The sequence below is a fragment of the Enoplosus armatus genome, chromosome 7 (genome assembly GCF_043641665.1).
Source record: "Enoplosus armatus isolate fEnoArm2 chromosome 7, fEnoArm2.hap1, whole genome shotgun sequence".
NCBI classification, from domain to species: domain Eukaryota; kingdom Metazoa; phylum Chordata; class Actinopteri; order Centrarchiformes; family Enoplosidae; genus Enoplosus; species Enoplosus armatus.
In genome coordinates, this window is record NC_092186.1 from 19989074 (window position 1) to 20015294 (window position 26221).

At 41.0% G+C, this 26221-nt stretch overlaps 2 protein-coding genes across 2 annotated transcripts; one reads left to right on the forward strand and one right to left on the reverse strand.

Moving 5' to 3' along the window:
* Positions 1-9566: 9566 nt before the first annotated feature.
* tdrd5 (tudor domain containing 5) lies at positions 9567-20939 on the reverse strand. Its single transcript, XM_070909272.1, has 17 exons — positions 20696-20939; positions 20316-20524; positions 19561-19843; positions 19023-19198; positions 18534-18617; positions 18318-18374; positions 17801-17963; positions 17152-17291; positions 16698-16912; positions 15866-16075; positions 15675-15741; positions 15102-15302; positions 14738-14872; positions 13146-13211; positions 12476-12661; positions 12176-12329; positions 9567-9634 (listed from the first exon to the last, which is right to left on the reverse strand). Exons 1-17 carry the CDS (start codon positions 20937-20939, stop codon positions 9567-9569), a joined length of 2658 nt encoding a protein of 885 aa, XP_070765373.1.
* A 2389-nt stretch (positions 20940-23328) lies between these two features.
* nphs2 (NPHS2 stomatin family member, podocin) lies at positions 23329-26161 on the forward strand. Its single transcript, XM_070909273.1, has 7 exons — positions 23329-23632; positions 23949-24052; positions 24477-24549; positions 24805-24887; positions 25048-25307; positions 25798-25870; positions 25952-26161. Exons 1-7 carry the CDS (start codon positions 23329-23331, stop codon positions 26159-26161), a joined length of 1107 nt encoding a protein of 368 aa, XP_070765374.1.
* The last annotated feature ends 60 nt before the right edge of the window (positions 26162-26221 follow it).

Consider the following 26221-nt stretch of genomic DNA (forward strand, 5'->3'; position numbering starts at 1 on the left):
GAATAGGACTAAAAGCACATGTTTATATTTATGAGGATGAGTCATTTGGATGACTTAAGGGATTCAAAGTGATGCTGTACAAAACCTTTTGGAATTTGGAAATCCCAGTTCCCTCAGCACTGTGGTCCTCATCATGGACCAGGAAGGTGTGGACAGGCTTTGACCTTCCCCTGTTAGTCATGGACTCACCAAAAGCTTCATTTTACCACTCAGCAAAGCGCTTCACCAGTAGTGTAAGCGCTTTTCAGTGAGCTTCCATCTGGTGAGCCTAAAAATGGGTCATGTCTTTACAGTACTTTACTTGCTTTTTCCAGACAACATGCACTCACATACACGAACTGAGTGTACAGCAAAAAAAATGCGGATACTAAACTAAACTGGGAGATGGAGGCAATGCATGACATTGAGCAAAGTTTGGGTTTGATCCAACCATCAACTTCAGAGCAAGGTCTGAAGATTAGCGCTCCATAAGGATTTCTACCAGTTATCATATTGTACTATATACACAGTATCATTTTATTTAAATATAACTTAATAACACAATGATTACTGGTGATGTTTAATTTTCATCTGTCCCTGCAAAGATAAACCTGATAAAGAGAAGAATAGAGGAAGAGGAGAGAGGAAAGGCTGAGAAAAGAGGAGGGGAGGAGAAAAGAGGGTGAGAAAATAAGGGGGCCAAGAAAAGAGGACAAAAAGTAGAGGGGAGGGGAGATGGGACAGAGAGAGAAGGAAAGACGAGAGAAGAAGACGGAACAGAAAAGGAAAAGAGGCAAGAAGAAGAGGAGGTAGGATCCGAGGCATGTGGGAGATGATTGATCGTGACTAAGCATTACGCTGCTGGCTGTAAGTGAAACCATTCATCAGGTGACCTGCTGCTCTGCCTGCTCTTCAGTCAGCGCTGCTTTCTCTAAACACAAAGTTTCATCACTTAACTGAAGACAGACAACATCGGGTTAAGATCGATTACACACAGCCAGTTAACATCAATATCGATCCATGCTAACTCCAGTGCAGATATGCAACTTTTCAAATCACAATAAATGAACAGAGTATATTCTACGTAATCAGTCAGCAGCAATCTAGCATAGTCAGGAACTAGCAGTAACAGAGGGCACTTCTTCAGGGAATACTTCTGAAATACACAAAACAACATCCCTGCAAGAACTGCCCTCAAAGTTCAGAAATTACACATTTTCATTCTGGTTATCATCATGTCCATCCATCAATCAGTCTACATTGATCTACTTTCTCCACCATTATGGGTGGAGGACATTGTGGTTACAAACTAACAAGCACGGTAGCCAGACGTCCTTTTCCCCAGACATGTCCTCCGGCTGGGGTCTCCACCCAGTTAGACATGCCCAGAATAACTCTACAGGGAGGTGTCCAGAAAGCATCCTGATCAGATACCCAAACCACATCGACTGGTTTCTTTCAGCACGATGTCAGAGCGGGTTCAGCTCCAAGCTTATTGAAACTCCTTGTCCTGTTTTCATGGCAATAGGTGAGGGTGGTCTTGACTGATGAATCAAACGCTGTCTCCAGGCTCAACAGTCAATGTTTTCATCTCTGCTGAGGCCACACAAACGTGCCTGTAGTAGATCTAATATTTGTTCAATTTTACCGTCACTCGCAAACAAGACCTAAGGTACTCTTAACTCTTTAACTTGAGGAGGCAACTCGCTCCCAACCCTGAGCAGGCCATCCAACATTTTCTGGCACCAATGGCCTCAGAATTGGCACATTGTCCCTGTATTTAAACAATATCGTATTTTCCCACTCTCTATGACGGCCGGCTTTCACTGCGCCTTCCAGAGTGGCCATTTAGAACAACTATAAACACTTTTGACTTCTGACACGGCCGGACAACATGTCGTCACCAACCTACATGAAGAACACAACCTTTCTGTGTTTTTCAGCAAGACTGTGCAAAATCCTGCATACAGATACCTGAACCAAACAGTAGTGGACAAGGACAGGATCTCTCAGACGCTTTCCACTCAAGAAAACTGACCATCATGTCTAATGAGGTACCCGACCAAGCTTGAAGCACCATTGCTTGGAAGTGAAGCTGGGTCACTGTGGTGGTGGATGACTGCTTTTTACACTTGTATGAACACAATCTTTAGTCCAGTCCAGTATCCCGAGACATTATGTTCATGTCCGACAACTCCGCAGCGCAAGATTTACGTCCAATGACAATATTCAGTGGCAAAGCAGAAAATGGTGTCTTAAATGAAGTGCAGCAGAAAGTAACGGTGTGCAGGCTGCTGTGGTTGGTCACAGATCAGCAATTAATGTTTTTAATTTTTTTCAGTACAATCAAGTGTTTTAACCTAACCATTATTAGTATATTTGCCATCAGCACAATCTGTCCCTAACCTTAACCATACTGCAGTTGCCAATGTGTCTATATTGTAGAAATCTTGTCATTGAATGTAATCCAAGAATTTGCAGACACATCCAATATTGATGTTCTGTCACCCTTGACTCCAACTATTTTGCACTTCTTTAACACTATATAGTTGTCATGTTGATAGTAGTGTGTCCCTCCCAAGGGAACTGTCTTTGGTGCAAAAGCTGCAGAAAGTAGTTTGATGTAATGACAGTTACTGCTCAGCGGCTGTGCTGGTTGCTGACGTTGTCTATATGAATGGGTCTTAGCCTGCTCATCCCAGATATGTTGTACAGCTGAGTGTCTTTTGTTGTACAAAACCCTGTCTAATGCACCAAGGGGACTGACAATGGAGTGAGCAGAGAGGGTTCAACTACAGATTCACAGTACTTACTGGAGGGCAAACATTCATACATAGAGTATATCTTTCTACCTTGCCTGTTTAATGGACATATTTCAATTTCTTCTATAGAATTAAAGATTTTCAGTACAAACTTAAGGGTTTCTTAAAATGGAGGAGCAAGAAAAGACAGAATGAGGGAGGATGGGGTCAAGAAAAGATAGCGATGGAAGAGGAAACACAGGATAAGAGACAGAGAGAGAGGGGGGGGGGGGGGGGGGGGTCTATGGGGACAAACAATACCCAGTGATGGTGTATATTGTCTCTGTTGTCACTGAGCATGGCAGTTTGATGCATTGCACTGCTGGACCAAAGACAATTGTGCGAATGCGGACAGCCTGGCGTATCTGCATATCGATTACTTGTGGCTGCCATAAATACGGTTTAATGGAACTGTCAGTGTGTGCCATCGCATATTAACTGAGCCTGGAGCTCAGCTGCAGCTGGATGCGGCTGGCAAAACAATACTGGCCACATCTGCATCCAGGTGGAGAACAGCAGGAAGTGTAGCAGGTGGTCTGAGGGACCTGTACTGACTTGAATATAAGAAAGACTCACAATTAAAAATGTTTTCATTTCAACAACTATCCTGTATATTTCCACCATGCTGAATAGAAGAATAACAAAGCTGCTTTGGAATTTGCTGTAATTTGGGGGCTTTTCACACTGCATCTGTGAGCAGTTGAGAATGACTGCAGGTGGAAGTGGAGGTGGTGTGGGGTTTTGCTACTGGTCAACAACCATATCAGTCCCCACAGATATACAGGAGATGGACATAATAAAATCAACAACTTGTAAAAAAAAAATAAAAAATAAAATAAAAAAGCCCTGTAATTAATACGTATGTGTAAAGTTAGGTTTCATTTGTTGTTTACAAAATAATACATAGCTAAATAATGTAATCTACAACGACCCCACCCCAGATCAACACCCCGCTGTAAATATTAAAACTTTTTTCAGACTTTGAATTTTATATGGCCACACTGATCCACTGAGGAAGGGGGGCTAAACGGTCACTTCAAGGAGCAAAGTTTAAACTGGGACACCACAACATTTAACAACAATGTGCAATGTTAAGGGGGATCATCGAGGACAAGGGTGAGGTGAAGAAATGGGATTCAGCCCTCAGTTCTTCTTCACCTCTGTCCTTCCAACAGGCAGCGCTCCTCTGCCCCTCAGTGTCTCTTCAAGACCTCCATTAATTCACAGAGCCATAAATTCTGGAATTGGCAGGAGGCAGGGCTGGAAATGATAAGGGCAGGGTCACCAGGTGGCAGGATGACCTTTCTTTAAGTAAAGATCTAAGACATAAAGAGTAAAAAACAAGTTATGTCCAGGAAGTCACTGTGCCCGGCCGCTAGTTGCCAAAAAAATGTACGGCATGCAATTTCAAATAGTCTCTTTGATATTTTTGTTTGTGTTATGAATGAAACAGACAAGATATAACATGTTCATTAGTGCAGTGTAGATGTGTTGGTAGGTGTATTTTTGAAGTACGGACAGAGTCAGGCAGTTGTGATGAGAGTGGTATTGATCTTGTCATCTAACTCTAACTAATTTCTTTAAAGTTGAGGAGGATGTCATTGTTTCAAATATGGGCCTGTGAAGCCCTTTTAGAGTATTCTTTTGATTAAGAGCGACACAAATAATCTTGACAGTTCCAACAAGACAGATTCGTGTTCATGTAGTGGTGATTAAAATGCTGTGTGGAGTTGGTAGAAGGAACAAGGAAACTGTTAACCAAGCATATAAATCCAATGTGTTGAGAGGAAAAGCTGGTGCTGCAGATACATGTATATGCGTGTGTGTATGTGGAAGCAGCAGAACTAGAGGCCTGAGGGATTAGCAGGAGAATGAAGCTTCTCTCAACTCTTCTTTGTATTGTCCTCAAATGAATACAGCAGATAAGAATTTTGACACAGGGATAAAAATAAAGGCGCCTCTCTTCCAGAAATTATGTCTCAGTGGTTGGGTGTGACTTAATAGCCCCACATTTACACACAGCATATAAATTCACACACGCACAGCTGCTCACACACAAACCTCCTCAACACCTTCACATCCTATTAGAACGCACACGTGGACACACTCGCACACATTAACATCCAGAGTCACTCACCACGTAAAAGAAAAGCAAATAAAAAGCTTGTTGCTAACGGAGCTGGGCTGCAGGGAAGACAACGAAACGATGCAATGTGGGAAGGACGGTTGGAAGGAAAGAGCAGATTATGAAGCTAATCATTCCTGAACATTCTGGTGAAAAAGCTGATCCAATAAGCAGCTTGAAAATCCACCACCAACACAGACAGACAAATACAAAACATACAAAACTGTAGATATTCCTGAAAAAAAAAATGCAGTTAAACAAAAAAAAAAGACTGGAGAAGAGAGAAAATACTAGTCTGCTGGCCATCTGAGATATGATGTTTCTGCCCAATACAAAGACAATATCTAATGACATTTTATAAGATCATCATCAAATATTCTGTTACCTCCAGATTTTCTACTTCTCAAAAGACACTACTAATACTATTACTAGTCTACTACCAGCAACTACAATTATGATTGAAACCACATTGTCACAAGACTTGGATATCATTTTACTATAACACAAAGCCATATTTCAAGTAATAAAACACATCTTCTAGCAGTGGAAGATGAAGTATTCAGAAAAACACTGCATTCAAAATCCTACTTAATTAAAAGTACAAAAGTATCATCACTGAAATGTACTTAAAGTACCAAAAGTAAAAGAACTTCTGCAGGGAAATGTCCCTTGACTTGCATTATAAATCACGTGACTACTTTTTTACATGTGCATCAATGTGTAAGTAGCATTTTACTATAGTAGTTGAGGTGGAGCTAGTTTTAACCACTGGACTAAACTACCCAACTTTATACATTTGGCTAGTTTAGACCAGTGATTACCAATCTAGGGGTTGGGACCCCCTAAAGAGTCACAAGATGTTTTTTGTGAAATTTTAGATACTTTTACCTCTTTGAGCCTTTAAATGAAACCACCTGACGAGTTTAGAGGGGAAAAGTCTCTTTGGGAGACCTGCTAACAACTCACAGACTTATCAAACCTGACAAGGAGCCAAAACTGCTTTTTTGTCCGGGGTCACGAGTCAGAAAGGTTGGGAACCACTGGTTTAATCTTTATCAATGAAAACGTATCAGCTTATGTGTTTTTATCAAAAATCTTAATCTGTAAAGTAACTAGTAACTATAACTCTCAGATAAATGCAGTGGCTTCCCCCTGAAATGTAGTGCAGTAGAAGTAAAAAAGAAAAACTAGACCAAAATCTGTCCACAGACATATAAACACCACACGCAGACTCACAAGGTGAAACCAAAAACAGCTACACGCTGTCGCGGCTGGGAAATAGCAGAAAATGAAAATACTCAAGATTGTACTTAAATACAATACTTATTAGTATTAGTAAATGTACTTTACTTTCCACTAGTGCTCCCTGGCGGCCATATTTAAGTTCTTTGTCTTGCACAGTTAACACCTGACTGTCTCAACAGAAGTGGGTAGAAATGGTTAATTTCTGTTGGACTGTGAACTCATCAAGTCATCACGGATCCATCTGATTGATTTTGTCATTAGACTATGGCAGCTTTTTAGCTAGCTCACTGCTCCTGCTCAGGGGGAAATAGTGAAGGATTCACGAACGCGTGAATGGAAAATGGAAAACATCCAGATGATCAGTAGCACCCATCTCATACTCTGCTAATCAGTAAACCAGCGGCTGTGAAACAAAAGCAGTCTTCTTGTCCAGTTCAGGGACTCGACTGTAAATCAAAGCCATCCGATCTTCATGCTTCATTCAGCACGCTGACGCTCTGCTGCTGTTGGCTGCTAATTCAGCTGCAACCACATTACTCTTCCCCTTAATAAGGTTTACTGTGCGTCTGCCTTACCAACCCTCACCCTCCTCCACAGACACACACACACACACACACACACACACACTCTAATGGAGCCTGTATCATGTATTTGTAAAAGCTTTTTGTTGTGTATTGGTGTTGAAAAATTAGTGCTGTTAAAGCATTGTCATTTTATGTTGGCTTGAAAATAAGGACAAGTTGAGTGTGTGAAAGCCATAATGTATGTTATTTTGTAATTGTCCTAAGAGGCAAGAGTGTGTATATGTATTAGATTAGATTAGTAATTAGAGATAAGGTTTGTGTTACAAAACAAAGACAGGTGTGTTTACGCAGTACAACATTTAGTTGTATGCAATATACACGATTTGTTGATCTGTGTTGTAAAAGCAGGAAATGTGTGTGTACAGTATGTAGGTTAATGCTCTTCATTGCGCTGCTGTGTTAGAGTGAGAGGAGGAGCTATTCTCATCAGGAGCCTGTTAGAAAGCTAATTGGTCGAGCCAGTAAAGGTCAGGGAGCCCAGCAGGATGCAGACTAATGATCCAGGACTGCACATTCTGCTTTAACCTTTATGAGTCCGAGCACATTTTGGTAACTGAGCTCTAGTTTCAAGTTCCAGCCTCTCAATCGGTTTCAGAAGGATACATTAGCTTTTTAAGAAAGTAGGTTTGGGAATTGTTGAGAGGCTTTGAATCTATACTGGTTTGTGTGGGCGGCTCTGCTAAATAACACAAAAACATTTTAGCCGTCAGCTCTGCTCAGTAAAGTGCCTTGACTCAGCAATGAGCGTCATTTGAGTTTAGGGATGGTCTCCTTGGTGTTTTGTTTTATTCATTGTTTCTGTGCGCTGATCTTGTCTTTTTAGTCATTCATATTCCCTCAGAGATGCGGTTTTGAGATGCAGCTCTTTGCATGTAGCCTCTTTGGAAGAGCTGAGTCACAGAAGTCAAATGCAGGAAAGCAAATTTGTACAAACAAAATAAGTTTGAGTGACTCAGCAGGATGAGGCAAAGTATGGATTAATTCCCTCGCTGACAGTCACATTGACATTGTCCTGATGAGCTAAGTAAAGCAAGAGAAGAGGAAAGGCACTACAGCTGCAGAACTACTGGACCAGCACAGAAATCACTAAACTGACTGGAGCATTTTCTGCATTAAGTTGGAACTTGCTCTACACTGCAGGATTCAGCAGGGAAACAAGAAAACAAGAAGTCTACAGTAATGTTATCAGCTCTGTGAGACTGTACAACGTTACAGTGCTGCTTTGTGCTACATGCTAATGTTAGCATGCCAACCATGGATACATTATAGGAACTAGATACCGGACTCCAAAATGTCGCGCATTCACTTGGCCAATCACATAAGCCAAAAACATCTGTAGTTTCCAGGTTTACTTCCGTGTTGTGCGGCACACTGCACATGTGCATTAGTGTTCCTCCTGCTGGATTTCACATTGTGATGAAAGCACACAGAAAGCTGCTTTTTGGGCTCGAGGAAAGTTCTACAAACACAAAACCTTCATGGATTAAAATGATTCATGATACCAAAAGTAATCATTTACCTGCGCAGTGTCCTGTCAAAGGTTTTACAGACGTCCCTCTTATAATGGTGGTCTATAGGTAAAACTCTTTCTGGGCCGTAGGGGATTGTTTCGTTGGGACAAATTGGCAGCAAGGCTGACATTTTATATCCAATAGTTGTTGAGACATTTCACAAATGTCCTTATGGTGGTGCTACAGAAAAAGTCAGGGGATTACCAGGTTTCTGCCTCTTAAAAGGAAATTTTTCCTTGCCACTGTCGCCAAAATGCTTGCTCATGGTGGGAACTGTTGGGTCTCTGTAATAACATTATAAAGAGTCGGTCTAGACCTGCTCTATTTTGTTAAGTGTCATGAGATGACTTTGTTGTGATTTGGCGCTATATAAATAAAATTGAATTGAATTGAATTGAATACCAATGTGAGACCAACATCGCCATCCCTGGCAGCACACCGCTAGTATTAACAGACATGTTTTGCACTGCTCCTTTTTTAAGCAATATGTAAAAATTTTCACAGCAAATATAAACCAGAGTTCCACAGAGTTCCACAGGGCATCCTCTGACAAAAAAACACCATCTCTGAGGTGACTTTCATTAGTATTTTCCGTCTGACATTTCCTAGCTGTCGAGTGTTTGAATGCCTATTCATTTACAGCATGTGAAGAAGGAGGAAACAGTGGAAAGAAACTTCCACTACCCACTACTAAGAATTACATGACACAAATTAAAATACTAAAATATTCCATCAAATAAGATTTATTTTCCATGACTTACATGTTTCTGTAATGTCCATTATAACAGCATTTTGAAATGTTACAAAAAAGAAATTGTAAAGAAATGAAAGTATTTAACACATCACAGACATCTTGATGGCTTCTGAGAAAATGAGAAAATGCTTCATACAAAGAAAATTAGTTTTTTTTTTATAAAACAAAAAGCATTCACAAACTTTTTCACATTTAGGGCAGCCATCCATTTCCTGTTTTTTTTTCTTCCAAGACTAAACTGTTAACAATTACATACAATTACACTGATATCAAAATAACAAACAAGCCCTAACATACAATTTAACTAATCTAGAATAGAATAAAATGACATGAAAATTAACTTCTTATAAAAATGCTTTTAGCATTTTTTTTTTTACAAGTCAGTACATAACTCAAGTGCTTGCTGACAAAATGATTTATAAACTGGAATCAATCATTCACTGAAAGAGTGTCAAGATATTTTATCATTTGAGTCGTTATAAAGGAATAAATATTCCTTCCTTTGTGTTTTGACTCATTCAGGCGGTTGGCTTGGATTTGGTTTGGGATGGATGAAGGAGGCTCGACCTACCTGGCCCCAAACAGAGGAAACAGGATGCTAGAGTTTCGCAGATGGAGCGGAGAAACAGGCACACCTGGACAACAGAATAAAACAAAGACATTACTATTACCATAAGGAGGTCTTTAGTGCATATACAAACTAATCTTTATCAAGGAATTGTCAAAGTGAACCGACGATACTGAATCATCATTGTCACTGTACTGTGCTACTGAACTGAGGACTGAATCTGTGCTGAACGCCGCAGCTGTATGAACGGTGATGCGTTCACCTACTGTTGTACAAATAGACGTGCCTTCGAACGGTGATACAACTGCTTGGCTTGGGGGAAAGGGAATGACCTACATAAAATGTGACTATGAATTTTATGAAACTACTTCTACTAAATATTACAATATTACAACACATTCACCATAAATAGCTGCATAAATATATACTCCCTCGACACTTGACTGATAAATGAGATGCGATTCATCATACATAACTCCATAATTAACATTCATTCACTCATTATTTTATTCTTGTGTCACATCAGAATATCTGTTGTGCTACCAAGACATGTTTAAACAAGGTCCTCTGTAGCTCAACCTTCATCATTTAGCACTGCCACCATAACAGCTAATGGGCCATTTTAATGAGGTCCCTGGCTAAAAGTGAGTCGCTGTGAGATGTAGTCAGAGGTGTGCTCTGTTGGATCTGCACCCACACCTGACAGTGATGTATGGGTGTACCGAGAACACCCTGAGTGCACATTTCAGCAGTAAGCGTGAGTAAGAGCTTTAACCACTGGAGGTCAGCAAATGTCATGTTGTAGTTTACATCCAAGTCTGTCCTGACTCATATAATACATGTAGTGAATACTTTTACTTAGTTAATAGAATAAAAAGTTAGAAATATATATATTATATTTCTAACTTTTTATTCAATTCCAATGTGAAAGGTCTGGCCAACTGTAAAATATGGTCACAATCCCCCCTTCTGTTCTTGAGTTATGGTGTTGAATAATGGCCAAAAACTTTCTTGCAGGACATTATGATGTCACAGTGAAGTTGACCTTCATCACTTCATGGTTGTATCCCATTAAACATATGTGAGAGATTCTGAGTTATGAAAAAACGGGTTTTGTGAGGTCACAGTGACCTTTGACCACCACATTCTCATCAGTTCATCCTTGAGTCCAAGTGGGCATTTGTGCCAAATTTGAAGAAATTCCCTCAAGGCGTTCCTGAGATATCGCGTTCACGAAAATGGGACAGACAACCCGAAAACATAATGCCTCTGAAAAAAAATTCTGTTCTGATCTCTGCAAAGACTCCACACTGTGTTTTCTCTGAGGAGCAGCTCTACAACAAGCAGAGTGCTGACCGCTTCGTATGTAACAAATGAGCAGACAAACTCAGCTGTAGATGCATCAAGCGATACAAAAGAAGCGAGGGACAAGCGCCGACTTTCCATTTTCGAGTGGTTGTGTAGATTTTTTTATTTTATTTGAGTCAAGTTTCTGCAATGTCAGGTTTCTGAGGGAAGCCAGCAGACAAGTCTCAGGGCATGCTGGGAGACAAGATACAGAGATGAGATGCAAGTATGAAGGGGAAGAACTGCTATTAGCAGGGAATATTGTCAGCAGATTGTCAAATTGTGTCTGTATGTAGTCACGTTTTCAGAACACACACACACACAATCACACACTCAAATATCATATCTTCTAATCTGTTATGTAGTAATTCTTGTTTCTATCTTGTGTTTTTATCTGTATTTGTGCAGCTGTGTAAAGCACTTTGTAACGCTACAGTTCACAAAAAGCGATTTGTAGATAAATCTGCCTTGACCTACTTTGTTGTGCTTTTTCATTAAAACTGTGAAAGTAGAAGCATGGTGGAGCATCAGTGTATCAATATCAGGACAAATGCCATGCAATGAACGCAGCTTGTTGGGTCAAATAGCTCTGGTAACAGGTCTAATTGAATCTGTGTCAGGTTCTCAGTGCAGGTACATCCACCACTGCAAGCAGCAGGATGGAAATCAATATGTCCTCTCTGCATCCATGGACACAGTCTAATTTCATTGAAGGCTTCTCTCTGTGTGTGTACATGTGCAGGTTAATGAAGGTCATTGTATAATCCTATTAGAAAATGAGAGTGTGTGTGTGCAGGAAACAAAACAAGCCTTTGTGTGTACATTAGGACTTTTGTTCCACAGTGTTATTTTTCTACAATTTGGAGGAAATGCTAACTACTCTTACAAATGATAAAAGCTGTATGTGATGACTTGTAAAAATCAAATGTTTATATATTTGCTATGTAATGAAGCATTTTGCTTAATTTAGCCCTCCAGAATTCATATCTTGATCTATGGTTTACTTGAACACTGGCACACAAGTGCCACATGAAAAGTGGTACCTTCTTTTGTTTATAATGAACAGAAATAAAAAACAACAACAATGTTGCTACATTAACTGAAATAGCTTCATAATAAATCAAACTGACTTATCCTTCTGCAACAACGAGGCAAAGTATTTATTTATATGACTCTGTTGCAGTTACTTATTTGGTTCATGACTTCTGTGCACATCGCGTACTTCTCTCAGAAAAGTAAACTGGTATGCGTGTATATGTACCCTGGCCCAGGACAGGGGTGTGGAGGCTCAGTGTCCTCAGGAACGGAGATGGTCTGACCAATGAGGGGGCGGCGACCTTGGGCCGGTGTTGCTCCTCTTCTGGTGTTCGACAGCAGGAGCTGGATGGAGTTGGTGGAGGAGTCATGCTCAGTGTCTGAGAACAGAGTTTCAAACAAAGTTTCTTTAAAGGACAAAAAACTATCACTTATTATTCTGTTTTTAAAGTGCTTTACAAAAAAACAAAACAAATCAACAGTGACTTTGCTTCCATAAAACCAAACGCAACTTATGTCTTCTCACTTTAAGATCAACTTTACAGTGAGCTGGGGTTGTCTTGGTCTGGATCAAATCTGGCGGGGCTAGAGGGCTGGAGATGAGACTGGAAGGGCTGGTAAGAGCCGATTTATTGGTCAAGGCCCAGCCCAGTTCACTACAGCTGAGGGGTTGGTCATTCGGCAGAGCATTGAATGGGTTGGCATTCTCACCCTGGACGAGACACAGATATAAACAAGACTTCAGTAATGTTTGTTCATAAAATCAATTTTTGTCCACATAGAAACAAACAGCACTATCTGCCATTATCTCTCTTACCCCATTTATCCTTTATTTAAATGAGGTGATTGCATTGGAAAAGCAGTGTGAATCAGCAATCCAAGACAATAACCTGCTTTGTATTCCACAGACAAGTTAAGATTAACATGATAAGCCAGTCTTAACTCTATTAAGGCAAGCCTCATATATTGTAGTATAAACTGTTTGGTTTATCTATGTTCATTAGTGTACACTCACAATCAAATCAAACCACTTGACAAGATTTCTGCTCAATTGCTGCCTTATAGATGTCGAACAAAGAAACCGACAACATGGCGATGTGCCATACAGAAACTGAAATCATCTAACTTTAGCAAATAGATGGAATGAAGGCAGTGGTGGTGTGGATGTGCACAAGGTCAGTGTCAGGTGGCCATACCTGGATGTGGGAGCTGACCTCATTGTCCTCAATATACTCCAGGGCGGGCAGCGCTTCCTCTTTAACCTGAGACACCAAGAAACTTCCCGTTTCCTTCTGATTCATAGTTCATTAACAAATGTAACTGTACAGTGATCTTTTGTTTTTTTACTGCACTTTGATTCATTTGTTCCTAAACCAACATACACTACATCCTGTAATTGTATGTTATATTACACATTCTGTTCATTTATTGCAATAGATTTATGACCATGATAACTCAGATGTGGTTCTAACAACTGCAGGGTTTCCGGAAATACCCACATTAATGTCTGCCTCCATTACCGTCAGAAGAAAATATTACGTATGAAATAAATCATTAACCTTCATGGAAAAGGGGCACTATCTAACACTGCAAAGGTCACATTTTCAATTAAGTTATTTTTAGACCTTCATTTAATATACACATTGTATAGATAAACAATAGGACATACAGGATCTGTCAGACTTAGCAGCTGAATGTGATTAATGGCTTACCCATACAATATTCACATCAAAGTAATTATTCAGAGCAGCATGTTGCAATGTTGGGTTACAAAAAACTCTCTACAAATGGTAAATAAGACAGCTAGGAAAGCACAACTGACTGAGACTAAAGGCCTCCCAAACATGATACAGCAAACAAGCACTTTTCAAAATCAGTTTGGGCGTTATTGTAACTGGTTTATTCATGAGGGTTTACCGTTGTCTTATTGACTTTGTTTCCTTTATCATTTCACTGTTCTGCCATCGTTGTGCTTGTAGAAGTATATTTTTCATTTCATCATTTTGCCTCCAACTTTTAAATCAATATAAATTAAACAATAAACTAAAAACCTCTTGTGCTTTTTTTATGCAGTCATAGATAGTAACACTGTAAAATCTCCTTTCCTATATGTTCAGTTTAACAACCATTCACTCATTAACATAAGAGAGACAATCTTGTAATCCAGCATCCATTAAACAGCCCACTGATTGGCTGTCATCTTATTTATTGGCCAACAACATGCTGTGACCTTCTGAACAGTATGACTATACATTAAGTAGCATTGGACTGTGAGTGTGTACAGTGACACTGTGTGTGTGTGTGTGTGTGTGTGTGTGTCAGTGTGTGTTGATGGTGCGTGGTGCTGCAGTGGGCCTGCAGCACTGACAGTATGGCTGGTAAGATAAGAGCTGTGGACAGCAGAGAACAAAAGCTTTACAGCAACATTAAAAGATTGGGTGAGAAAGAGGAAGTGAGAGCGGGAGGGAGAGAAGAGACAAAGAGAGTGCACTCATAGATAAGAAACAATTGAGACATAAAGCTGCAAATCCAGCCACCACAAACACACACACACACACACACACACACACACACACACACACACACACACACACACACACACACACACACACAAACACACACACACACACACACACACACACACACACACACACACACACACACACACACACACACACACACACACAGTACCCCAGAACTGACACTAATGTTTTAGTGTCAGTTGTACTGAAACCTCAAAGATTTTACATAGAACAGCAGCAGCTAGCTCTGTGTGTGTTTGCAGCACCTCTGGTGAAGCAGACATGGACTGTCCAACCATGTTTGCTGGCTTTAGGGAGGAAATGGTCTCCTCTTCTACCTCTGGCAGGTCAACCATTCCCTCCCCCAGGTAGAGACTCACTGGGCTGACCTGGTCACAAAGCTAAGGAAAGAAAACATAAACATCTCTGCAGTCAGACTGACCAATACTTAGGAATGAACTAATAAATAACCTGAATTATAGTGGGTTAAAAGTTGACTACATACATAGATGTGTGATGTGCGCTGGTATATCTTTAATATATTTTAAAAGACACCTAACAGCCAATCAAAAACTGAAAAAAAACATTTATCATGGCCATGGTACAAATAAGTTTGTGTGTGTGGCTCACTGCTGCACTGGTTGCAGGGCTGCAGGCTGTTCCGTGGCCTTGGCTCAGCAGGACAGTGTGGATGTAGATGTCGTTATCAGTATGTGTGTCACACAGGTAGAGCAGCAGCACATCTCCAGTGTAACAATCCAAAGCGCCCACCAGGGTGCGATCACAGCACAGCTTCTGGAAACAAGCCGTGGCCTTAGCAGTCCAGCTGCCCTGCAAGACGCAAACCAGTCTTATTCATAAAATTTCTACTGCTTCATACTTTTTTAAAACAACATAGCACCAATATTTGAACATAAATAATCTTGAAGGGGTCACTGGAAAAAAGGGAAAATAATTCAACTCTGGCGGCGACTTTACAAATAACCTGTCAAGTCAAAGGCAAATATATACACTAGGACTATCAGTCTGATAACTATGCAGTATAAATGCATGAAGGGACATGAAATTCAAAACTGTCTACAGTACTAATTACAAGATGGATGCCAGATACAGCTGACCACTGTGTCAGTGCAGGCCTCTGCAAGAGACCTCACATTTTCCAGGTAAAGGTGAATATATTATCAGATATACTGTCAGACTCACAGTGGTGGGTTTAATTCCAGTGAGTGATGATGGAACAGCTTGTGCTGGAAGAACCGAATAACATGACCTGAGAAACACAGAGGGATGAACTGTAGAGAGCACAGCAAAACACAGACGCTGATCAGCTTTGTAGCAGCTGTGGTAGTAGTAGTTGTATTGTTTAACTGCTTAAATGTTTGAGATGCCCCTACTTGAGGAATTTGAGGTTGGCAGTCTGTACCACGGTCATGTCGCCAAAGTCAACATAGTACACCTCGACCCGAGTGGGGCTGATGATCTGATGGATCACCACCCGGTAGAACCACATTCCTTTGGGTGACACGCAGCAGACCTGACCCTGTCTGACAAATCGTTCAGGGAGGCGGTAGCGCCTGGACACCTCAGGACAGGTGTAACATCGTCTAGAGGAGACAAGAGAAAAGAGAGCCAAGATGTCATTGCTCATACAGAAGCGTCAGGAAGCACAGTTTATGTTGAGACAGTGTTGACTAAAGTTTGTGATTATTTTAAAATAATGTTTCTATTAACTATCAACCAGTCCCAGCTTCAGCTTTGCAGATGCTGTCAGTGTTTGGTTTTATGCCGTCTTCCAGACAATACAATATCAAGACTGAATAACGGGGCTGATTGTTCGGTATCTTGTTCAGCTTCTTTTCACTTCTTTTTACTTACAGTCTTGCAGAAAATTCTCAAGTCTCAAGAGAAACTAAATTTGGGGGGAAATATTTCAAAGAACTACACAACTAAACTCATGTTGGTCAAGCTAAATGGCTAAGTGTTGGTTCACGTAATGATGAACTTTTAGAAAATATATAAATATTCTCACTGCCTATCAGACAGAGCTATATGGTTTGACAGTGTGTCGGGCATGATGAAATGGTAAATATTGAAGGACATTCTGCATTTCATTGGTGATTATATTGCAATTCCAAAGGGGGCCCATAATAATGCAGCGGGAACAATACATACAGGAAGTGTTAGTACATTATCTTTTGACTAAACTGCCACTAAAATGTCCACCACCTCATCTCAATCATCATGTCCTCCATAGCTCGGGCCTCCTCACTCCCGCTGAAGCGGATGTGGAAATGTCCAGGCGACTCCACCTGTTCCACCATGACTTCCACCAGCTCTCGAGCACTATGGCGTGTCGGCCGTTTGAGACGTTGACTCTGCAGGGCATCGAGGGGCACCGCAGGGGTGCAATGCACCTGAATGGCAGGGTACGTCTCAGACATCTACAGGCGGAAACATAAAAAGCAAAGAGAGAGTGGTGAGCGGTACACAGCAGGGTACACTGACAATGGAGCATTGACACCTGCTTGTTAAGTTCAGTGAAAATTCATGATATGCAAGGGCGTAACACCATGTGATGCTCTAATTACTTAACAAAATCTTTATTAAGGTCCGTCTCTTTTTGATTGTCCTTAGAGCCTTGTAATGTAAAATGATATGATGAAAAAGATCATTGTCTAACCATTTCATGGGTCTTGGAATTGTTGCTGGTCTCAAACTCCTCATTCTCGTCGTCTGCTGTGATATTATTGTCGTCTTTGCATTCCCAAGGAGACTCTTCACAGCTGAAGTAGTAGCTTGTAAACGGCAGCTTGTTTGAGTCTACAAAATAAAAAAAAATAAAATCCTGCTTAGTGGAAAGCCATTGTGCCACAAGAATGCTTTGTCACATGATATCTCACACACCATTTATTACAAGAGGTCATTGATTAAAAAAGCATTGATTACAGAGACGAAAACAGACTGGTGTCCCAATGAGACACCAGAAAAATAACTAAAGAAGGAGGAAAAAGGGGGGGGGGGGTATTCCAATCTCAAGAAAACCTCCATAAACATAACATATAAATTTACAGCAACATTAATTGGTGATAGCACTGAGTGTAACCACCAATTTGTCTGTGTCAGTCTTCAGCCAACCTTATTCCCAGTGCTTGGTTACCCATGCAAAATGTCATGAAAAGTCTGATGATGCAAATGAAAAGCAAATCATTTTCACAGTAATATATTTCCAGTTTTGTTTATCAAACTTATATGAAATACCTGGCATTCCACCAACTGAAGTAAATAGGGTGATATTGACGGCTGGTATTTGAACACATGCACATACACACCTGATTGTGTAATTTCACTGTCTTGTATGTCCATGACTATCCAGTGTTGTCCATCGTCACTCCCTGCAGGTTTCAGGTGGAAGGTGTCACTCATGGCACTGACCAGTTCAGTAACACTGACAAAACCGCTCTGTAGCAGCGGCAAGTCCTCACCAAACAGCCTCTGTGGAGCAAAAACCAACACAGGTGACATTCCCCAGTAAGGTCACCGTACATCTTTCATTATCACCTGAGCTCTGTTTGCTTCATTGCACAGAAACTATTACTAAACTATTAGGGGCAGGGAGGCTAAATGTGAAGGGGTTACTTTGTAGATCAGTAAGGTGCTCAAAAAAAGCAAGAAACAAAACCAAAACAGTGAAGCCAATGCTTTGTATTTAGCTGGATCTGGAAAGACTGAATCCAGTTCCTCAAATGAATGGGTTCTTAAGCTCCCAACCCCATGACTAATTTATCTTAAACTCTCATGTGACACCATGGAGATGAACAGGAACACTGCATGACTACTTTTTTTTACCTTGTACTCAGCAGGCAAATCGTGCACCGATACTCCACCACTGGCCTGACCTACAACCTGCAGAGAGTCAAGAACATGTGAAAGGTTTCATTACAAGACTTGTGTCTTGGTTACATTCTGTACCAAAATAATTCTTACCATGAAAGCAAAGCATGTTAGAGGCTTGAAGTCACTAGTGACACAGACATCAGCTTATAAACCAGCAGGAAGTCTGACCTTTCGTAGCTTGTCCTTCAGCTCCTGACTAATGGTGCCAGCAACTCCATTCTCCAGGATTTGCTGGCGAAGCTCCTCCTCCAGCTGATGTAGAATTTAAGTAGTAAGAACAAAAGATAATTGTACTTAAAACAAATATACACACAATATTTTCCCCACACTTCTTAATGATGTAATTCAGTGATATAGAAGTATTTGTTTTATTTCTGCTGCTGTATATCACAATTCATCCTGACCAATCACATTCTGAATGCTTAACAAAGCTCCATTTGACCAAAAAAGTCTTTAGGTTGTAGCTGCAACACAAAACTAAAGATGTAACAAACACATGCACAATTTTCCAACACCAAATTTCTATTGTTTCTAGTTGTCTGTATTCTGCCATCTCATAAAGTTTTGTCTGTGTATCCAGTTTACACAGTATGACCTGACAATAATGGCATAAATGCTCCTTCAAATAGAAATATTTGTTTTAAAATGAGGACAAACCTTAAGGACACGTTTCTCAAAAAGCTGACCTTCCTGGCAGAGCTCTGGCCCTACTTCCTTGCTCTTCTCAAACATCTCTTCCTTGTTACTGACAGTTATTGACTCTTTATGGACAGGATCCAAGGTAGTCTCAGCAGAGGGCTGGTTCAGAGGACTCTGCTTCACTGGGACTTCAGCTGTAAACCACAAAGGTATTTCAAAAATTAAGATAACAACAAGGCTACAAAACATGAGGAGCCCTGCTCAGTGCTTTTCTGTGCAAATCTTACAATAAAATGGAGTATGGAGTTTGAACAGTGTGTTAGGTTGTTACTGACGTAATAACCCTATTAACATGTAGCCAACCCATGCACATTGGGCAGATTAAATAGCCAATCTCAAAAAAGCAAAGTGTAAATGCAAGCAAAAGACACTGGATATGGGTTGCTTTTAGAGACACCTTCTAGCAAGATGTTCAAAATGTGTAAATGCATCAGCGTCTCCAGGAACTGATGGGTTTACCGCCTGTGTAAACCCACCCACCTCTCCAGTAACACACCTGGGGATACGTATTTTTGGTGTCTGAGCTCTGGTGTCGGAGGCATTTCTGACTTAATTGGTCCAGTCCTCCTTGGTACACTAGACGGTCTGAACACCGGCCTGGGCAGCATCTGTTCCCTCAGAGTCAGAACTGAGCCTAGCCGTCCCTGGTGGACAAGGACCAGATCTGTCGCTGCCTGCAGCATCTCTCCAGTAGAATAGAAGCCATAGTTGTGGACATGCAGCGGGTGGCCGAAGCAGCGCAAGAAGCTGGCCTCCAAATCAGACAACCTGAGTGGACCCTGGGAGAGCGGCCACAACATTACTTGAAACAAAACAACATTTTGCAGTAACAGAGCTACATGATTTTGTTAGAAAAACCAACATTAAAAAACATAAACAGTCAGTCAGGCAGGCAGGACTCTACTTCTCTGATGTAGGAGGGTGTGTTTTAATAGTGCACTGCAAAAGAAAAAAAACAAGAATTCTTCAAAATTGCTCTCATTTTGATTATATTTGTCCCATTTCAAGGGGAAGGAGTGTTGGTTTAGACCAGTGGTTCTTAAACTGGGGGGCATGTAGCCACTGCAGGGGGGGCATGGATGACCAGGGGAAAAATATGGAGAGGAACTAAATTGAATGAACAGGATTTATGCAGGGAAATAAAAAAAACAATTTTGCTGATGCTATTGTGTTGACCTAAATAATTTAATTTATTTCAATCGATTTTGTTGGCTTACAATAAAAACTTCACAGGGTACGTTGAAGTCATACCTGAGAGAGCAGTAGGCGCAGCTGTGCCCTCAGCTGGGCAGGGAGAGCTAGAGGAGCACGACCTCTTCTGGGAAGTACCACAGAGGGGGGCAGGAAACCGTAGCGAGGCGAGAAGTAGCTCACACCTACCCTCCTGACCTTGTCGGCCTTTGATGTGCGCTGCTTAGCTACCAACCCCTCGATGTTTCGGGTGGACTCGTCGCTAACAGCTGCAATGCCGGACATATAAAAGGTGAGCGCATAAAGTATAAGACCGTGTTCAGGTGTTTGATAGGCAGACGTTTGAGAGGACTTATGCATCAGTTTATTTTTATCCTCAATAATTAACTGAAACACTATTAAAACACAAATACATGCTTAAATGAAAAAAGGGACCCTACCCTTTAAGAATATGCTCCCATCTGCCCTGAAGTTAATTGACACCACGTCAGGCATCTCCTTCACCATATCCATGATGTTCCTGAAGCCCAGGAGTTTCAGGGGCATGGGATGTCCCAACATGGCGACATAGTCTCGCCTGAGCTGCTCAGAGTCCAAGCCCATCTTAGATGAAATGAGTAAGGAACGAACATCCTTCTTCAGCTTTGCCAAGACGTCTTCCTGGTTCATCATGCCTGCTGACATCTGGAGAACACAGCAAGAGGACAGACGGAACAAAATATACTGTTCATCCTGAACCCAACCACGTGGTTAGACCAACACAGAAGAGAAATGTAGACAAGTCCACAATGCTGAGATAAAGTTAACACTGGAGTATTAATTACATTGATTCAGTCTTGCTTCCAAAATAAAATGTCTTGAAGTACCAATACAAATCGATGCGGTCGAATTTTGCACTTTAATCACCTAAAATCATCTTTAAAAAATATAAATGTCAGTTGAGGTTATGATGTAAATGCAACCTATTCGCTTTCGTCCATCTTTAATTGTTGCCTTACACTTGTACAGTAGCATGCTACTTGATATTTCATGTCATTACAGGTATAAACGTTTTTAAAGTAACTTAACACGCTCACACCATAAACAAGAAGTTAGCGTGCTAACGCTACTTGAGCTCCGCACAGACACAGCACCGCTCATTGAGCATGACTCAACCGTTAAATTAGCTAAAGTTAAGGCTAACGTTAGCTTCCACCAGCAGGTTGAGCACGGACTCCAGTAATTTAGATGCCGCTGCTGCCTTTTTAAATACGTTAAACAACAATGTCTCGGAGAGAACAGTCTTGTCTTGTTAAAATTGGTCAAAAAGTATTGTGGACACAACGTTACCCCACGTCTTCAATATCTTGGCTGCATCCTTTCATTTCCTCCACTCTCTCTCCTTACCTGTTGCTAGCAGACAACCTGACACGTTGTTGGGTAGAACAGCAAGTGTAAAAAAAAAACCCGGCTTAATGCTTGTATGCGCTTTGTTTGCAACAGGTAACTTATATTCTTTCAATTAGCTTTCTGGCAACTGTCTAACTCATCTTGTTAACTTTCACAGTAACGTTACCTTGGCAGCACAGCGAACACAGATCGTTTATTGTACCAGTGAAGATGACTAGCTCAAACGAAAACCGTGGCTGCTTTTCTGATCATCAGTTACAATTGGACCATACGGCTAAAAATATAATTTCAATATTTTCAAGCCAATACAAACAACAATATTAACACTTTGGTTGCGTTTTGAGATAAATTATATTTAAAATATAAGTTTATGCAGCATGTAAAGAATGTCTGCTTTGCTTGTACATTTGCATTTGGGTTTGCATTTATGCATGTGAAGCATGTATTTTTCACATTATTTGTATGTGCAAATATGTAAATGTATATGACTGAATATGGTTAAATATGGTTGATACTTTGTAGAATGGGTTTGTTCCCATATATCAGGATAACATTATTCAGTTACAGTATACTATCATTTATCCACTTTGAATCAAGTCCCATATACACATTTGGCATGGTCCTGGACCACAAGGAACTTGGCCCCCAGGTCAGCCAAGTCTCACACTGCATCATCTGTGGCCCCTTTGCCTGGGTGCACAGACAATTAGACTTATGACTTCCACAGCAGATGAACATGTGCGTCATTTTCAGTTTAATTAAGGATGCATTAGGGAGGAAACTGTGTGTCTTTTCCTGCAAAAACAGAGAAAAAACAACCTCAGCTCTTTGCAGAGGAGAGGCCCGAGTCTGCACATTCCCACTGAAGACACACTGTGACTCCCTGAGCTCCACTTTACCAACGCAATTCAAACAAATTGACCCAGAGACACAAACATTTAGGGGTATAAAAGTTTTGATGCATGTGCATGTTTTAATTTATATGCATTCAAATAGCATGGCCTATGAATGATTTAGTGGCATAAATGGTCCCTACAGAACACCCACTGGTTACCAAAAATGTGAAACTATGAATTTTGTACTTGAAGATCGGTAAAATGTCGGCTTATCTTTGTTCTCTTTAGAGGAAAATGTGGAAATGCATAGGATTATTGTTGGCTTGGCCTCCAAGCTGTAATATCTTAAAAAAGATAGGATTGCGTGAATAGAACATAAAACCTGATACGGCTGCAATTTTTGTTTTTACCCTTGTAGGACTTTTGGATAAGAATCAGCAAAGAATAATGCAAATATTGCTGAAAGAAACTCATCCAGCAATCCCTGGATGTTTTGATTTTGTCTGCTGAGGCCATTCTGAATCTGGGAAAAAAAAAAGAGAGAGATGACCTTTTTTCTTTTGGAAGACCAAGAGATGACCTGTAAATGAGAAACATCATTATTACAGTATCTTTTTGTTTTTCACTTTATTATCTTGTATTTTAGTTTGCTGCTTTGACAGTAGATGTTGAATAGCATGCTCACACAAGTTCACTGACCTGAAAAACAGAGAGGGTGGTAAGTGGTCCTCCCACTGCTGTCCTACTCCCACATTCAAACAGTCAGCCTGATCTCCACTAACCCATCGAGCAGAAACATCCCAACAGCCATCACTCCTATGCTCTTTACTGCAGAGCCTCCAGCCAGTATGGAGAAGTCCTCCAATGTCCACCACAGATCCAGAACGACGCCCAGGAAGGAGAGGGAGAGGGGAGCCTTGGTGCCTCCCAGAAGTCACCGACAAAGGCCATCGAAGGCAGGCCGGGTCCCCGAGGCATCATCAGGGAGGAAAGAGAGGCTACAGAAGGAGAAGCCAGAGACAAATGAAGGGATGGTGGAGCAGGAGACAGAAGTGAAGGGGAAATCCACTGTGGTGGACATAGACAGCGTGAGAGAGGATGAGGTCAAGGAGGAGAACCTGGGGCTCCTGGAAGCAGCAGAGCAGGAGGACGGTAAGTCGAAGCCTGAAGAAAGATTAACTGTGTTTTTCCCAGTTTATTGTTCTCAGGATAAAGAAATATGTAATTCTGTGACCTGAAATGTTCTTTATGTTGAATTTCTTGAAGCATGCATTCTGGAAAGCAAATTACAGATAATAAAATAAATAGTCATGTAAATTCAGGAATGTGATGATACAAATAAAGTCAATTACAACATTTTTCTTGATATTGACAAATCATAACTCTTAGTCACTTTTGCAAAATTACTTCATAATCCTATTTAATCTTGGTTGGATACCTTCATACTAAGTACTGTGGATCTCTGCAGGTCTGAAGCGCAAGAACCTGGGAGTGTTTGAGTGGCTGCTGATGGTCTTCGTCTTGGTTCTGGTTCTCCTCTTCCTCCCTCTTTCCATCTGGTTCTGTGTCAAAGTACGAACTACACCACAGACCAAACAGAAACCAAACACTGTACAATAATAATAATAATAATAATAATAATAATAATAATAATAATACAGTGGCCATTCAAGCTTAATCAGGTCAAAATGCTGTTTCCACCTTTTCCACCTCAACAAGAAGTAAAATATTTAGAGAACTTAGTAAATATTGGAGATTTTTAGCATGAAAATGGGCTATTTCACCTCATAGCGCTTGTTCAATTTATAGTCCAATGTGCTTAATGTATCCATGTACACAGCCTACGCAACAAGTGTTTCAATGTCCTAATACTTTCTAACTACACTGTATGTTATTGTACAAAAGTATTGAATAACAGCTGGCCTCTGTGTCAATTGGACAGATCACTGTCGTCCTTTCATATGGACTGACTGATGTCCGTCATTGTGATTGACAGGTAGTGAGGGAGCATGAGAGAGCTGTGATCTTCAGACTGGGTCATCTCTTGCGTGGAAGACCCAGAGGACCAGGTTGTCACCGATTGCTGTAATCCTTTATGCTCATCTGTCAGCTGTGATTTAAAAACTTTTTTATTTGTATTTTGACGTTAAGGATGTCTGTCAGTGTTTGAATTGTGCGATACGGAGTCATGAAAAAGCCCACAATTAGTTTAAATGTTTATCTATCTATCTATCACACAAAAGTTATAGCAAAATAAAATAAAAAAACATTAATCATGTTAGAAATCTGTCCTTGGATCAAACCCTTCTCCCTCCTCTCTCCAGGCCTTCTTTTCCACCTCCCACTCCTTGATGTGTGTCACAAGGTCGACATCCGACTGACAATGCTGAGGGTTCCTCCTCACACGGTAGAGAACAATAAGCAAAAACACAACTGACATGTTCACATTTAGCTCCATATGTAAAACTGATAACGAATGAGCTGTTTACTGTATATTCCCTGAACGTACAGTAAATATTTCATTGTCCATAAAGAGATCAAACTTATTTGTCATTTCTCACACCCAGGTGGTGACAAAGGACTTGGTGAGGCCGGAGCTGAGTGCAGTGTGTTATTACCAGATAGAGAACGTGACTTTGTGCAGCGCTGCTGTGTCCAGTCTGAGCACAGTGCTGCAGACTCTGGTCCAGGCAGTGGTCAGAGACATTCTCGCCCAACACACATTCACCAACATCCAGCTGCACAGGAGGAAGATCGGACAGAAAATACAAGCAGCTGTTGACTCGGTTGCTTGCCGCTGGGGCATCAGGGTGGAGAGAGCAGACATGTAAGACTGGACATTTGTTGTAATTTATCTTTTATATTTCAGCTGCATCTACTTCAGTTAGTGAATAACTACATTTCACTGTGAGTCAAGACTAGAAATCACAAATCACACTACATCCTGTGGCAGGAATGCGTGCTGGTCTACCTTTTTCTGATGATGTCCTTCCTACTCTGGGTGCCCATGTATGATTATTGAACAAAACAGACACTTTGATTCTGAGGGCCTGACAGCAAAACCTGATTTAACAACTGGCGCTTTAAATGGATAAAGAGAATCTAGATGATTTTTGAAGAAACCCATCAGCCCAAAAGAAGAGGCTGATTCGAATACGAAGGGGTAGTACTTCTGAGAAATTCACCACTTTCTGTGTGCAAATGATTTTTCCTCTGCAAGCAGTGATTTTTCCTGGTAAACAGCAAAGATGAATGTAGAGATTTGCAGTGGACTGTGGTCTTCCTGCTGACCAGGCTTGCGTTTGATTTTCTGTCAGAGACGAGCTCAGTTTTCCTGTGGAGTTACAGCAGAGTCTAGCTGCCGAGGCCAAGAGACAACACCAGGTCAGAGTGAGTAACTATACCAGCTTTTTATGATCTAAAATGTATTGTTTTATTTTCTAATGCTTCTATGCTTCTATGCTCCTCCAGGTAAAAGCAGCAGAAGGGGAGAGAGATGCCTGGGAGGGGTTCAGGGCTTCCCTCCGTCTCCTCCATCCTGCCCTGGTCCTTCCACTCCCCCCAGATCTCCTCAGCGTGACCCCTGACCTCTCCTCCCTACCACCCCCTCCTCCCCCTGCTGTGGAAGGAGACGGAGAGATGACAGAGGGTGATCCAGAGACAGACTCACCAATGATGTGACAGACGAGACAAAATGTTGTTATAGTTCAATGAGTGAGTGTGAGCCACTAATTCTCAGCT

Excerpts from the sequence above, each read along its gene's own strand:
- tdrd5 (XM_070909272.1), bottom strand. The coding sequence starts at position 20,939 with ATGTCAGCAGGCATGATGAACCAGGAAGACGTCTTGGCAAAGCTGAAG. Across the intron at positions 19,844-20,315 it reads TGCGCCTACTGCTCTCTCAG|GGTCCACTCAGGTTGTCTGA; the intron begins GTATGACTTCAA and ends CCGCTCTCCCAG. Across the intron at positions 18,375-18,533 it reads TGAAGGACAAGCTACGAAAG|GTTGTAGGTCAGGCCAGTGG; the intron begins GTCAGACTTCCT and ends GACTCTCTGCAG.
- nphs2 (XM_070909273.1), top strand. The coding sequence starts at position 23,329 with ATGGAGAAGTCCTCCAATGTCCACCACAGATCCAGAACGACGCCCAGG. Across the intron at positions 24,053-24,476 it reads CCATCTGGTTCTGTGTCAAA|GTAGTGAGGGAGCATGAGAG; the intron begins GTACGAACTACA and ends TGTGATTGACAG. Across the intron at positions 25,308-25,797 it reads AGGGTGGAGAGAGCAGACAT|AGACGAGCTCAGTTTTCCTG; the intron begins GTAAGACTGGAC and ends ATTTTCTGTCAG.